The sequence below is a fragment of the Hemitrygon akajei genome, chromosome 19 (genome assembly GCF_048418815.1).
Source record: "Hemitrygon akajei chromosome 19, sHemAka1.3, whole genome shotgun sequence".
Lineage (NCBI taxonomy): Eukaryota > Metazoa > Chordata > Chondrichthyes > Myliobatiformes > Dasyatidae > Hemitrygon > Hemitrygon akajei.
This window is the reverse complement of record NC_133142.1, coordinates 51295574-51311799: the sequence shown is the minus strand read 5'-3', so window position 1 is coordinate 51311799 and position 16226 is coordinate 51295574. Positions and strand designations below refer to the sequence as shown.

At 43.1% G+C, this 16226-nt stretch overlaps 1 protein-coding gene across 3 annotated transcripts in view; it reads right to left on the bottom strand.

The window, feature by feature from the left end:
- Positions 1-11873, bottom strand: part of LOC140741924 (interleukin-1 receptor-associated kinase-like 2) — a 71722-nt gene extending 59849 nt beyond the window's left edge. Inside the window, exons 1-2 of one of the 3 annotated variants that reach the window (XR_012102172.1) lie at positions 11612-11873; positions 2464-2643 (exon numbers count right to left, since the gene is read on the bottom strand). Coding sequence is in view for 2 of the 3 variants with exons in the window: in XM_073072493.1 (XP_072928594.1) it covers positions 2464-2643; positions 11612-11756 (325 nt within the window). In the remaining variant the exon portion in view is untranslated. The remainder of the gene's footprint in view (positions 1-2463; positions 2644-11611) is intronic. The other 2 variants (XM_073072493.1, XM_073072492.1) reach the window with 2 other exon arrangements.
- Between the last annotated feature and the right edge of the window lie 4353 nt (positions 11874-16226).

The following is a 16226-nucleotide window of genomic DNA, read 5'->3' as shown; positions in this document are numbered from 1 at the left end:
AGATGTCCAGTCCCTAGACACTTCCATACCCCACCAGTAAGGCCTCAATAAGGTTTCTTTCTAGACACCAGCCCTAATCAGTTCTCCTCCATCTCTACTCTCCTCCACCTTGCAGAACTTGTCCTCACTCTCAATAATTACTCTTTTGGCTCCTCCCACTTTCTTCAAACACGAGGTGCAGCAATGGGCACCAGCATAAGTCCCAGTTATGCCTGCCTTTTTGTCGGTTACGTGAAACAGTCTATGTTCCAAGCCTATACTAGTGTCACTTCCCCACTTTTCTTACACTACATCAACAGGTGCTGCTTCCTGGACTCATACTGAACTCGCTGAATTCATCAACTTTGCCTCCAACTTCCACCCCGCCCTCAAATTTACCTGGTCCATTTCCGACACCTCCCTCCCCTTTCTCGATCTCTCTGTCTCTGTCTCTGGAGACAGCTTATCCATTGATGTCTACTACAAACCCACTGACTCTCACAGCTACCTGGACTATACCTCTTCTCACATTGTTATTTGTAAAAATGCCATCTATTCTCTCAATTCCTCCATCTCCACCACATCAGCTGCCAGGAGGAGGCTTTTCATTCCCAAACTAAGGAGATGTCCTATTTCTTCAAAGAAAAGGCTTGCCTTCCTCCACCATCAACGCTGCCCTCAACCACATCTCTTCCATTTTGCACACTTCTGCCCTAACCCCATTTTCCTGCAACCACACCAGAGATAGGGTTCCTCTTGTCCTCACCTACCACCCAACCAGCCTCCACATCCAGCACATAATTCTCCAAACTTCCGCCATCTCAAGCGGGATCCCACCACCAAGCACATCTTTCCCTCCTCCCCACTTTCCACAGGGATCGCTCCCAATGTGACTCCCTTGTCCAGTCATCCCTCTCCACTGACCTAGCTCCTGGCACTTATCCTTGCAAGTAGAACAAGTGCTACACCTGCCCCCATACCTCCTCCCTTAGAAGCCTAAACTGTCCTTCCAGGTGAGGTGACTCTTCACTTGTGAGTCTGCTGGGGTCATGTACTGTGTCCAGTGCTCCCGGTGTGGCCTTCTGTATATCGGTGAGACCTGATGTAGATTGGGAGACCGCTTCACCGATCACATACACTCCGTCCGCCAGAAAAAGCAGTATCTTCCAGTGGCCACCTATTTTAATTTCACTTCCCATTTCAACATGTCCATCTATGGCCTCCTCTATGTCACAATGAGGCCACACTCAGGTTGGTAAAGCAACATCTTATATTCCATCTGGGTAGCCTCCAACTTGATGGTATGAACCCCTCCCCCTCCCAGTTTCACCTTTCAGCTAGTTTTTTTTTCCTCCCTTCCCTTCTAACTCTGACTCCTCATCTGTTTTTCTCCAGTCCTGCTGAAGGGTATCATCTTGAAAGGCCAACAGAACTCTTTTCGATAGATGCTCCCTGGCCTGCTGAGTTCCTTCAGCATTTTGTGTGTGTTGCTTGGTACTTTAAGGAAGGCTTATATGATATTAATCTTCAATACTTTAAAACATTGCTTACTTATGTTGTGTATAAGTTTTGGACTTTTTACATGCAAATCTAGCTTCATATATTTCTAACTCCTTATGAATGTGTAACTTAATTGTCATAAGTTTGCTGCATTAAGTGCTTATTGAACTTTTCTGGTTCTCTCTCAGTTTTACTCTATTCAGTTGTATGAATGAGCACTGGCCAATTTAGCACCCAAAGCTTGGGGGCTAAATCCTGACTCCAGTGTTTAAATGAGTGGAGTTTGGCTTACTGATGAATTCTATATTTCACTCTTAACACACAAGCAGAGCTGCACAGAAGGCTTAAAGGTATAATAATAATAGCTGGAATGTTCATTTGAAAATAATGTTCCTGTAATTGAGGCCAGAAGTCTTTATCATAAAGTCAATTTTGGGCTGAGAGCAGCATAATGTTAAAAAAGGCAATATAGATCAAGATAGGAGAGATTTCATAGAACCCTTGTCTGAGCTAAATGGGGAAAAGAGATTAACCGACTGTGTATTGCATTGCAGGCTTGTATTGCAGGGAGTACTGATGAACCTGAAACAGGAGAGTAGAGAGGAGTCAACACAAGGGCAGAAATCAGGTTAGTGCACAATGAGTTTAAGTGAATGCTTAACGGCTAGCACAGGCTCAGTGGGCAAAAGGGCATGTTTACGCACTGTATGATTCACCAGCTCTCCCAACAAGTGTAATAGTTTATACTTCTGGTATTAATCAGACTGTGATGTGGTTGAATAAGTACCGTATACCACACGGTTTTGCAATGTGGGCTCATTTTCCTCCCAGGGAATTCCAACTCCACAATTTATGCAAATGGCATAGACAGAATCCGTTGTCACTTGCAGCAGTAACATCACAGCTCCAATCAATATGCTCAGTATTAACCATTCGAAAGCAAGCTCTGTGGTAAGTGCTTTTATCTAAATGGAGCACACTTACATGACATGATTACACTGGCAGCTCTGTACAGCTGCAGCTCATTCAGGACGTCCAGAAGCTGTCGGACAGTGGCTTGTTTCATTCCCCAAGCCCACATCAGCTCTCTGGTTTTGCTGCTGGGCTTTCGGCCACAAGATTCAATGTTCCTTAATTCTGTCTGATCAGTGATGATGCGAGAGCCTGTAAGGGAAGTTTTAAGAGAATGAATTTATTTTCCTTCCCTTTCACCAACAAAAAATGCAAGCAAAAGGATTGGAAACAAGCTGATGTTTCCTCTTGTTCAATATGTTATGACTAACCCTGCCAGCCAACATCAAAAAAAGACAACAAATTAAAAGAGTCCAATCACAAAAAGAGAAAATCTGCTAATGCTGCAAATCAAAGCAACACACACAAAATGCTGGAGGAACTCAGCAGGCCAGGCAGCATCGATGGAAAAAAGTACAGTCGACATTTCGGACCGAGACCCTTCATCAGGACTGGAAAAAAAGATGAGGGGTCAGAATAAGAAAGTGGGGGAGGGGAGAAAGAACCACAAGGTGAGAGGTGATACCAGGAGGCAGGGAAGGGGTGAAGTACAGAGCAGGGAAATGGATTGGTGAAAGAGATACAGGGCTGGAGAAGGGGGAATCTGATAGGAGAGGAAGAAGGACATGGAAGAAAGAAAAAGGGGGAGGAGCACTACGAGGTGATGGGCAGCTAAGGAGATAAGGTGAGAGAGGAAAATGGGAATGGGGAATGGTGAAGGAGAGGTGGGGGGCATCTTTGGAAGTTCAAGAAATTGATGTTCATGACATCAGGTTGTAGGTTACCCAGATGGAATACAAACTGTTGCTCCTCCAACCTTATATCCTGCCTGAGTAGCCTCCAACCTGATGGCATGAACATCGATTTCTCCAACTTCTGATAACGCCCCATCCCTTTACCATCGCCCCTTCTCCAGCTCTGTATCTCTTTCAGCAATCAACTTCCCAGCTCTTTACTTCATCCCTCTGCACCCGTTCCCAGTTTCACCTATCACCTTGTGGTTCCTCCTCCCCTCCCCCCACCTTCAAACTCTGACTCTTCATCTGCTTTTCCAGTCCTGGTGAAGGGTCTTGGGCCGAAAACATCAACTGTACTCTTTTCCATAGATGCTGCCTGGCCTGCTGAGTTCCTGCAGGATTTTGTGTGTGTTGCAAATTAAAAGAGGATGGATTTAGTTATCACTGGGCACAATTGCAGAACATCCAAAAAACTCAACAGAGAAAGAGTTTCGAAGAATCATCACTGCTAGCATGTAGAGAATGTTTAAAAGCAAACAAATTATAAACAGAAGAGATCCTGGAGATGTTGGAAATCCAGAGCAACACTCACAAAATGCTGGAGGAACTCAGCAGGTCAGGCAGCAACTATGGAGTGGAATAACAGTCAACGTTTCGTGCTGAGACCCTTCATCCAGACTGGGACACATCTCAAAGAGACTTCACAGGGGAGAAGCAAATGATATATACAAAAGATTCTGCAGATACTAGAAATCCAGAACAACACTCAAAATGCTGGAGGAACTCAGCAAAATCTCATGTTTATGATTTGCTGTTCAATTGGAATTCTAAATGATTTGTTAGGCAGGATTTCCCCATAAGGAAATCATGTTGACTTTGGTCTCCAAGTAACTCAAAACCTCAACCTTAATAATTCACTGTTAACGCCTTTCCAACCACTGAAGTCAGGCTAACTGGCCTATAATTTCCTGTTTTTCCTCCTCGCTCACTTTTTATAGAATGGAGTGATGTTGCAGTTTTCTAGACTTCCAGACCTATTTCAGAATCTGGTGATTCTTAAAAGATCGGTCCTAATGCCTCCACAATGTCCTCAGCAACTTCTTTCAAAACTCTGGAGTTAGTCCACCTGGTCCAGGTGACTTAACTACCTTCAAACCTTTCAGCTTCCCAAGCACCTTCTCCTTAGTAATAGTGACTACACTCACTTCTGCCTCTTGACATACCTGAATTTCTGGCATGCTGCTGGTGCCTTCAACAGTGAGGACTAACACAAACTACTTATTCACTCCACCATTTCTTTGTCCCCAATTACTACCTCTCCAGCATCATTTTCTAGTGACGCACACAAAATGCTGGAGTCTAATAACCACTCTCATCTCTCTTTTACTCTTTATACATCTGAAAATCTTTGGTATCCTTCTTTACATTACTGGCTAGCTTACTCTTATATTTCATCTTTTCTCTCCTTATTGCTTTATCAATTTATTTTTGTTGGTTTTTAAAAACGTCGCAATCCTCTAGCTTCCCACTAATTTTTGCTATGTTGTATGGCTTCACTTTAGCTTTTATGCTGTCATTGGTTTCTGTTGTCTCACCTGCTGTTTAGAATGTTTCTTCTTCTTTGGGATCCACCAATTCTGAAACTTCAGTCATTGCTGTTCTGCTGTCATCCCTGATAATGTTCCCTTTCCTAAGAACTTTGGCCAGCTACTCTTTCATGCCTCTGCATTTTTCATTACTCACTGTAACACCAGCACATCTGATTAGCTCTCCTCTCAAAGTGCAGAGTGAATTACAATCACTGCCTCCTAAGGGTTCATTTGCCTTAAGATCTTTAATCAGATCTGGTTCATTATACAACACCCAGTCCAGAATTGCCTTTTCCCTAGAGAGCTCGACCACAAGCTGCTTTAACAAGCCACGTTGTAGGCATTCTACAAATTCCTTCTCTTAGGATCCAGCACCAACCTGATTCTCCCAGTCTACCTGTATATGAAATCCTCCATGATCATCATAGCATTGCCCTTTTTTAACTACCATTTTAATTTATACTCCATACCAGGCCACTGTTTGGAGGCCAGTGTACAACTCCCAAGAGATGTAAGTAAGTACTCGATAAGCCAAAAGGCCTGGCTCTGTGTTATGTGACTATATGACTCAGCAGGTCAGGCAAGATCCAAGACTCCTCAACCTGAAACATTCATGCTGCTTCTCTCACCTCAGATTCTGCCTGACCAGTTGAATGTATACAGCATTTTCTGATTATATTTCAGAGTTCCATACATGTGCTTGAAATTAGCCCAATTCCACCAAAGCATTGTCTGCCAAGATTCAATGTTATTTGTCTTGTGTATATCAAAACACAGTGAAATGTGCTGCTTGCATTAATGACCAACATACCCAAGCATGTGCTGAGGGCAGCCCGCAAGGGTCACCAGACATTCCAGCGCCCACATAGGATGCCCACAATGTTCAGCATAAAAAGACCACACCATAGATCCTCAGGGAGAGTAAGCTCCTGAAAGAAATGTTCCCCAGGAAGGGTGGGCTTTATTGGGAGATGAATATATTGCATCTTGAATCAACAATCTTTCATTGATGAAAGGCCATCAACCCAAGTCTTCAACTCTGCTTCTCTTTCCACAGATGCTGCCTGACCATAGTGTTTCTCTAGCATGTCCTGTTCTCTTTGCAACAGGCATCGTTGAGGAAAAGCACATATGCCTGAATGCTTTTAATGCAACCCATAATCAAAGCAATCTGACCTTAATTCTTGCATACTCCCCTAGCTGACATATCAAAATGTCTGCATTTGAGTACAAGAATTTTTAAAAAGTGTTAAAATTAGGTGTTAAGGCAAAAGTTTAACGGTGGAGTCACTGAGTGAAGTTGAGGTTGGGTATACATGTTTAAAGCATACTTTATCAAAAAATCTATTTAAAAATAGGAAGTAAATATTTCAGAAAGAGGAAATAGTATTTGTGCAAGGAAACAATACTTGAAAAATTTTATTATGAATAACGTTTGACAATCTGTCCTTTATAAAGTAATCTAGCATAATGTCAATTGTAATTTACAACTAAACACTGACTGGAAGTGCTGAGTTAGCTATGGGGGGGGGGGGTGATTGATAAGTTTGTGGCCTAAGGTAGGAGGAGTCCATTTTAGAAAACCTAGCACATTTATTTTTCAACATAGTCCCCTCCTACATTTGCACACTTAGTCCAGCGGTCGTGGAGCATACGGACCTTGGACCTTCAGAAAGCGTCCACAGCATGGGTGATTGATAAGTTCGTCGCCTACGGTAGAAGGAGATAAGTTATTAACTTCAAACTTTCTGCATAATCACTGCATGTGCATGTAACAAGAGTGGTATAACTCATCTCCTTCTACCGTAGGCCACAAACTTATCAATCATGCATGCTGTGGACACTTTCTGGAGGGCAAAGATCCGTATGCTCCACGACCGCTGGACTAAATGTGTACATGTAGGAGGGGACTATGTTGAAAAATAAATGTGCTAGGTTTTTTAAAATTGACTCCTTCTACCTTAGGCCACAAACTTATCAATCACCCCTTGTACAAGGAGATACATAATCAGAATAGTATCAGTTTATTATCACTGACATACGTCATGAAATTTGTTGTGTTTTACAGCAGCAGTACAGTGTAATAGATAAAAACACATACAAAAGTTAGAATAAGAAATATTTTAAAAATGTAGAATAAAATGAGAGCAAAAAGTGAGGTAGAGTTCATGGGTTCCTAGTCCATTCAAAAATCGTCTGGCATTAAGTGTGTGTCTTCAGGTTCCAGTACCTTCCCCCCGATGGTAGCAAAGAGAAGAGGGTATGTCCTGGACGATGAAGGTCCTCAAAGATGGATGCCGCCTTCTTGAGGAATTGCCTATTGAAGATGCTCTCGATGCTGGGGAGGCCAATGCCCATGATGGAGCTGGCTGAGTTTAAAACCCTCTGCACCTTTTTTCCGATCCTGTGCAGTGGCCCCTCCAAGCCAGACTAGTGAGAATGCTCCCCATGGTACATCTATAGAAATGACATAGCAAATCTCCTGAAAGACCCCAAATGCAATATAGCTACTGATATGCCTTCTTCATAAGTGCTTCAAGATGTTGGGCCCAGGATAGATCTTCAAGGATGCTGACACTGAGAAACTTGAAACTGCTCACTCCTTGCACTACTGACCCCTCAGCATTCTCTCGACTTCCCCCTCCTGAAGTCCACAATCATTTTGTTGGTCTCATTGATGCTGAGAGCAAGGTTGTTGTTGCAAAATCACTCAACTTCCTTATCTATCTCACTCCTGTAGGCCTCCATGTATCCATCTGAGACAACAACAGTTGTTATCAGCAAAATTGATAGATGGCATTTGAACTGTGCTGAGTCAAATAAACAGGTTACAGTATCTTAGAACTAGATTACAGATACATAGGTTTAAATTTTTACTGAGCTATCTCCTGTGGAACTTGAAAGACTGAATTAGTATTACCACCACACACTAACACAGTCTGGAGACCCACAAGATTCACACAACACTTGAGTCTTTAACATCAGAAGAGAAATTAGGTCCATTTTACCAGCACCAATTTTCTGGCAGAGGGAGCTTTCTGTCATTTACCTATTCTTTTTGACCTTTGCCTTTTCATCTATTTTTCCAATATCTTTTAAAGATTAAATATTGAATGTGTTTTCCACTATCACCTCAGGCAATCTAAAAGTACAAATGCAAATAGATGGAAAATAAAAGGAAGATCAAAGTTCAAAGTATTTTTTTATTAAAGTATGTATATGTTACCATTAACTCTCTTAAGATTCATTTTCTTGCAGGTGTGTACAGTAATTTACAGGGGCAGGTAGGAGTGTAGCAGTTAGCACAATACTCTACAGTGCCACTGTAAGATTGGCGTTCAACTCCCACCGCTGTCTGTAAGGAGTTTGTACGTTCTCTCTGTAGCCACATGGGTTTCCTCAGAGTGTTCTGGTTTCCTCCTACATTCCAAAGGTGGATGGTTAGGGTTAGTGAATTGTGGGCATGCTATGTTGGTGCTGGAAGTTTGCTGACATTTGTGGACTGCCCAGCTCAACCCTCGCTGATCAGATTTGATGCAAACAAACACTTCACTATATGTTTTAATGCAAATGTGATAAATAAAGCTAATCTTTAATCTTTCAAAAGAAAAAAAATCAGAATTTATGAAAACAATACATAAACAAAAACAACCAATTTCCAAAAAAAGATAAACTGCAATTTCTTTTTAAAAAATCCTGAGAACACAAGTAATAAAAAGTCCTTGGAAGTCCTTGATATGGCACTGCCAATGACATCAGTGTCAGATGGGCATATTGTAAAACTGGCCCTATATACACATTACAGAGACCAAAAAAAATGTACAATACATCATCTGTCTTGCATGAAGGACAATGAGTACCTAGGATGTGGTCTACACTGACAAGCTCTATAAAAAGACCTTCTGCCAAAGCCCAAAGAAGTCACGCAATGTCTGCAGTACAAAGGTTTGTGGGAGATATTTCATCATAAATTTATTTTTGTTGTTGGCATACAAGATAAAGTATAATTGACACAAAATTAGCTTTTAGAGTCACAGGGAACCACAGTGCAGAAGCAGGCTCTTCAGTCCATAAAGTCCATGCTGAACTGTTATTCTGCCTCATCCCATCGACTGGCACCTGGACCATAGCCCTCCATACACCTCCCATCCATGTACTCTTCTTAAATGTTAAAATCGAGCCTACATCTATCACCTCCACAGCAGCAGCAAAGTATGTCACACGATGAGTACTAACACGTTAACAAATTATATATTAACTTAACATGTGTGCAAGTACTCAGAGGGGTGGAGGGGCATAGCAAAGTCAAGATGGCACTAAATGGCAATTCCTTTGCTTGCATCTTTGGAATCATATCTATTTCTATCTTTGATATCTCTTTTGTTTTCCTTTTCAAGGTTCTTTTGAGGACCCTGACCTGGAGTTACACTCTGTCTTTTGTTCTTTGTGGGAATGGGACTCGCTCTCAGGGCCTCCTGACCAGCCTGGAAGGCAAGCGTGACTTCAGGGTTCTGGATTTTTGTGGCTCTGGAGATGGGCTGATCCTCGGCTGACGCCCCTGACTGAGGCATCGCGGGAGAACACGGAACATGGGGAGTAGCAGGTTAGCTGCTGGGGGTTGTGTGCCCAGAGACCTGAGCCTTTCTGGGGCCGACTCTCTGGGCGCAGAGCTCACAAAAAGTGATGCGTTAGATTTTTAACTTTGTAAATCAGCAAGTTGTTTGTTACGTCTCCCCTCTTCGCTGAGAAATGGGGACTCCTCTTTTTCCCTTATCAGGGAGAGAGAGCCTGTGGTATGTCAAATTACTGGGTGAACGAGTAGTTTCTGTGTCTTGCTGCATGTAAATTTGCCAATGACACAATTGTCAGGAGACTCTCAGATGGTGACAAGGGGGTGTACAGGACTGAGGTAGATCAGCTGGTTGAGTGGTATCACAACAACAACCTTGCACTCCACATCAGTCAGACCAAAAAGTTGAATGTGAACTTCAGGAAAAGGAAGTTGAGGGAGCACACACCAGACCTCATCAAGGGGTCAACACTGGAAAGAGTGAACAGCTTCAAGTTCCTGGGGTGGCAACATCTCTAAGATCTATCCTGGGCCCAACACATTGATGCAATTACAAAGAAGGCACACCAGCAGCTATAGTTCATTAAGAATCCAAGGAGATAGCGTATGTCACGTAATACTCTAACAAATTTCTATAATGTACCATGGACAGCATTCCAACTGGATGCATCATCATCTGGCATGGAGGGGCCAATACACAGGATCAGAAAAATTCTGCAGAGGGTTGTAAATTCAGTCAGATCCATCATGAGCACTAGCCACCCCACTATCAAGGACATCTTCAAAAGGTGATGCCTCAAAAGTGGCAGCATCCATCATTAAGGACCCATACCAATAAAGCCATCCCTTCTCATTACTACCATCAGGGTGGAGGTACAGGAGCCTGAAGACACACACTCAATGTTTTAGGCACAGCTTCTTCACATCCACCATCAGATTTCCGAATGGATAATGAACCATGAAAATTACCCCACTATTTTTGCTCTCTTTTTGCACTAGTTATTTTGAATATATTTCATTATAATTTATAGTATGCATTTCACAATACTACTACCACAAAGCAGTAAATTTCACAACATACGGCAGTGATAATCAGCTTGATTCCGATTCAATCAATATCAGAATGCAAGCAAGCCATTCTCGATCCCAAGAGACGGTCACTGAAAAAGGCAACAAGCCTTCGCTACGGATGTTCAGCTAATAATTCTGCCTCTGTTTAATCACCCCCGTTTGCAGCAACGTAACGTAATCGCAGAAAGGCACTTTCGAAGGTTCATAGGCCAGGGAATCATGCCCTGACACCCCAGTTAGACCTGAATTTCACGGGGGAGTTTCGCTCCGCCAAAGTAATTAAATAAATAATGTTATCGGTAAATCCGATTTGGCCAGAATTTAGATATAACGAAATTAGAAGCCAGAAGCGTCAAGTCTGATTTCGCAAAATTTATTGAGCAAGGAAGTAGCCGTGGAAGTAACGCTGGTATTAAAGAGGGCGTTGCCGTCCTGCGGGGGAGGTGGGGGGGGGACCAGCTTTCCTTTACGCATCTGGTCACCTCATCGTTTCCTGTTTGCACATGCCTGAAGCATGAATGAAACCTGTAAAATTTCCCTGCCGCTAATGACACAGCGAGACTGCAAGGGTTACCATAAATCAGTACTGAATAATGGCGAATTAAGTCAGTGTAAACAAAAGCTCTTGTCAAATCGGGTGAAAAATGCTGGAAACACTCGGGAGGCCAAGCAGCATCGGTGGAGAGAGAAACTGAGCTAATGTAGAGTAGTAACCACGAGGAAATCTGCAGATGCTGGAAATTCGAACAACACAAACAAAATGCTGGTGGAACACAGCAAGCCAGGCAGCATCTATAAGGAGAAGCGCTGTCGACGAAGGCAGAGACCCTTCGTCAGGACGGTGTGTAATGTAGAGTAGTACACCCTTCATTTATTTTTCTCTCTCTACAAATGGTCCCAGACCTCTGAGCGTTTCAAACTCTTTTTAATTCCAGGTATGGTTTTTGATTTTTAGTTTTCTGACCACGAAGATGCTTCGGCGGTGATCAGCAAAAAGGACCGGTGAAACTCAGTCTCAAACAGCGAGGATTGATATATCCAAAAGTCGGGGACTCCTGAAATACTTTAAAACTGACCCCCCCTCCCCACCCTTCATCCAAATGGATGGAGCTTAAGCAGCAATTATTCTTAACAACTGACCCGCAATCACTCACCAAACTGACGCCATACTCCGGTGGCCAAGGTGTCCATCAGCAAATAAAACTCTTCCATAATTTTGGCGGGAATGTCATAAATAAAATATTGAGAAGTCGGTGTATTTCTCTGCTGCTGACTCCTCTGTCTTCCACTTAAATCCATCCTGATTGAGAACCACCAACTGACTGGCAGAGCGGAAGACACACAACTTTCTTCAGTATTTCGAAAGGAAATACTCTGACAGATTACACCCCTCCTTCGCGTCACGAAGAGGAAATGCCGAACTGAAACTGCGTGTTATCAGCAGCAATTGATGTGTTTGGTGGCTGTACTGTATCGAGTATTTCCTCAGTTCCCAGTGCATCGAAGCTACATACTAGACGCTTGTTCCGTATAAAAAGCAAAACACCGCAGAGGCTGAACACTGGAAATATAACAGAAATTTTAAAAAAACTTTTCTGTGTTTGTGCTTCGTACAGCCACCCGAGAATGGTCAATACCACAGACCTGGAAGTTGGCGCTCGTTAGTCCTCTTACTATCGGGCAGGAGGAGGAAGTGGGCTGATCCCTCCCTCCGCCTCAGAGGCACGGACCCTGTCAACGCCTGAAGGAGTTATTCCGGCCACTGATGTTGTCTGACCTGCTGAGATATACAGCAAAGAAATGACCCCTTCAGCGTATTCCATTCATGCCAGCTATCAAATACCTGTACGAATCCCCATTACAAACCCCTTCTGTGCAGCACGTGGGTTCAGTTTTAACAAGGTCCTTAATTAGAATTTGACCATAAATTGGAAAATATACAAAGTCATTCACTCTCCACACCTCCACAGTATTGCAATGACTGGCTTAAAATGCACCCAAGATTCAGATTAATTTATTTACTGAAATGTACAGTGAAATGCATGGTTTGTGTTAAAGTGCAAGGGCAGCCCACAAGTGTTGCCAAACTTTCCAGAGCCAACATAGCTCGGCAGAACAACAACAGCAAAATAAACTCCTTTCCTCCCTCCTATCACAACGATTACTGAAGATGGAGAGAGTGACAGCGAGAGAAAGGGAACTACTGGCATTCGTCGGAAGTGACATAATACTTACAGTGAAATCTTGAACTTAATAGCATTCAACTCATTTGTATGTCTTGGTGTTGGTGAATTGGATGTTATTAACCTGGGAGCAGCCTGTATCGGGACCTGATACATAACCTTCCATGCCTTGGCAATTCAAGTGTAGGCTACACCTTTCTTAGGTGCAGTGAGAGTCTACCTCCAACAACCTCTCAGGCCGTGCACTCCAGATTCCAGCCACTCTGCAAGAAAATATTCTTACTCCGATCCTCTCTAAACCTCTTGTCCCTTGAACCTATGCCCTCAAGTTGATGTGCCTAGAACAGTTCAGTACACCAAGCCCTTTGATCCACAAATATTGTGACTAACTAATTAAAATAGCAATTAAATACCAAACTAAATTAATCCCTTCTGTCTTCACAATATACATATCCCTCTATTCTCTTCACATTCATATGTGTAACTAAAAACCTTTTAAAAGCTTGTATTGTATTTACCCTTCACCACTGGCAGCACTTTCCCAGCACCTGTCGATATCTCTTTAAAAACTTGCCTCGCAGATCTCATTTAAACTTACCCCTTCTCACCTTAAATGCATGGCCGTTGGTATTAGACATATCAACACCAGGGGAAAAAGATACTGATTACCTTCCGATTGCTATGTTGGAGTCAGAATCAGAATCAGATTTAATACCACCAGCATATATTGTGAAATTTGTTAACTGTATGTCTTTCATAATCCTATAAACATGTCAGATTTCTATCGTTTATCCAGAGATCTATCAGATCTCTGATTGTGTAGAAGAGAGGCTAAGAAAGTAGCTGTTTATAGATCAATTGCAAATAAGGGCAGAGAAATAGCAGATGCAGTTTAAGCCAGCTAAATATGAAGTGTTGCACCTTGGTAGCATAAATATAAAGAGATGGTTCACTGTTAAGCGCAAAAGCCCTGTTGTTGAGCGGATGGATCTTGGGGTCCAGGTTCATAGCTCCCTGAAAGTGGGTACACAGGTTGGTGGGGGTGGTTAACAAAGCATATGGCAGTACTTGCCTTCGTTAGTCATGGCACTAAGTTCAAAATTCAAGAAGTTATGTTGCAGCTTTATAAAACTCTAGACTAGAGTATTGTATACAGTTCTGGCTGGCCCATTATAGGAAGGATGTTGAAGCTTTGGAGAGGGTGCAGAAGAGGTTTACCATGATGCCTCCTGGATTAGAGAACGTGCACTGGAGCTTTCTCTGTTTTCTCTGGAGCTGTGGAGACTGAGGGGAGATCTGATGGAAGTTTATAAGATTATGAGAGGAATAGTTAGAGTAGACAGACAGTATCTTTCTTCCCAGGATTGAAATGTCTACTACTAGAGGGCATGCATTTAAAGTGAGAGGAGGTAAGTTCAAAGGAGATGTGAGGGGCATTTTTTTTTACACAGAAAGTGATGGGTGCCTGGAATGTGCTGGCTAGGGTGGCGGTAGCAGCAGATACATTAGGGACATTTAAGAGACGTTTAGATAGGCAATGGATGTGAGGGGAATGGAAGGATATTGACATTGTTTAGGCAGAAGGAATTAGTTTCATTGGCCATTTGGTTACTAATTTAATTGGTTCATTACAATAGTGTGTGCTGAAGGGACTGTTCTATGTTCTATATTCCATCCCCTCTCAATCTCTATCATTCGAGAGAAAACAACCCAAGATTCTCCAACCTTTTCTTGCAGCTCATTCCCTCTATTGCAATAGGCATCCTGGTAATCCTCCCCAAAACTCCACATTCTTCCATGAATAGGGCAACCAGAACTGTATGTAATACTGTAAATGTGGCCTAACCAGAGTTTTATAAATCTCCAATATAACTTCCTGAGTTATGGGGAAAAGCATCCTGCTATTTATCCTGTCTCTCAAATTATACTGTATGTACCTCCCCTCCTCTGTCCCAAAGAAAATAATCCAACGTTTCTGGGATTTATTCGAAACTAAATTTGTAGACGGCATCTTTTCAATGCTTCGGAAAATTAAAGAGCTGGGAATGCTGACCATGCATGTCAGGATATTGAATATAGGAGTTGGGCCATTATGTTGCAGTTGTTGAGATTGCACTTGATTTCAAAACCAGGGGAGACAACACACTGGACTTGGTTTATACAAACACACCACAGGCATACAAAGCAGTCCCCCACCCTCATCTTGGCCACTCTGACCACATATCTGTCATGATAACACAAGCATATAAACCACTGCTTAAATGTGTGAGAGCAGAGAAAAGACAGATAAGGGTCTGGCCAGAAGGAGCAGCCTCAGCACTACAAGACTGTTTTTTGCACGCAGACTGGGACATATTCAACACAGCAGCCTCCTGTGATGACCATATAGACATTGAGGAGTATGCGGAGGCAGTAATCAGCTACATAGTCAAATGCACGGAGGATGTCACTGTGATGAAAACCTTCACCGCTCGTGGTTATAAAAAGCCATGGATGACAACAGAGGTGCGTTCACTACTGAAGGCCCGTGACACAGCCTACAGATCGGGGGACAGGAGTGATGAAAACCTTCACCACATGTGGTTATAAAAAGCCATGGATGACAACAGAGGTGCGTTCACTACTGAAGGCCCGTGACACAGCCTACAGATCGGGGGACAGGAGTGCGCTTCACTCAGCCAGGTCTACGCTTTCACTAGGATTCAGGAAAGCGAAAAGGGCCTACGGGGGCAAAATACATGGACACTTCTGTGACACAGGTGACACCAGACGGATGTGGCAAGGAATTCAAGCTCTGATAGACTACAAGATCAGGCAGAAAACTGATGACAGCGACGCCTCTCTTCGAGACAGGCTCAACAAATTCTTTGCACGCTTCGAAGCATCAAACACTACAGCAAGGGGGAGAGCCAGTCCCTTCTTACCATCTGACCAGCCGGCTCCAATCATTGATTCAGAGCACACACGGAGGACCCTTACCAGGGTTAACCCACGAAAAGTGGGAAATCCCATCAACATCCCTGGACATATGCTCAAGGAATGTGCTGATGTATTAGCAGTTGTCCTGAAAAACATTTTCAACATCTCCCTTAGTGAAGCCATTGTCCCCAGATGCTTCAAAACCTCCACAATCATCCCTGTAGCAAATAAATCAGTTATAGCCTGTCTGAATGATTACCGTCCCATTGCCCTGACCCCCATAGTGATGAAATGTTTTGAACGGCTTGTCAAGCCTCATATCACAACCAGCCTCCCCTCATCGCTGGATCCTCTACAGTTTGCTTATCGTCCAAATCGCTCTACGGAGGATGCAATATCCACCACACTGCACACAGTTCTCTCTCACTTGGACAACAAAGACACTTATGCCAGAATCCTGTACATTGATTTCATTTCAGCGTTCAATACCATCATCCCGCACAGACTAGTGGAGAAACTGTCACTGCCATGTGTCACTGGATTCTGGATTTCTTGACAGAGAGACTACAGTCAGTCTGTGTTGGCAGGAACATCTCTGACTCCATCACACTGAGCACTGGATCCCCACAGGGCTGTGTGCTTAGCCCATTGTTGTTTACACTGCTAA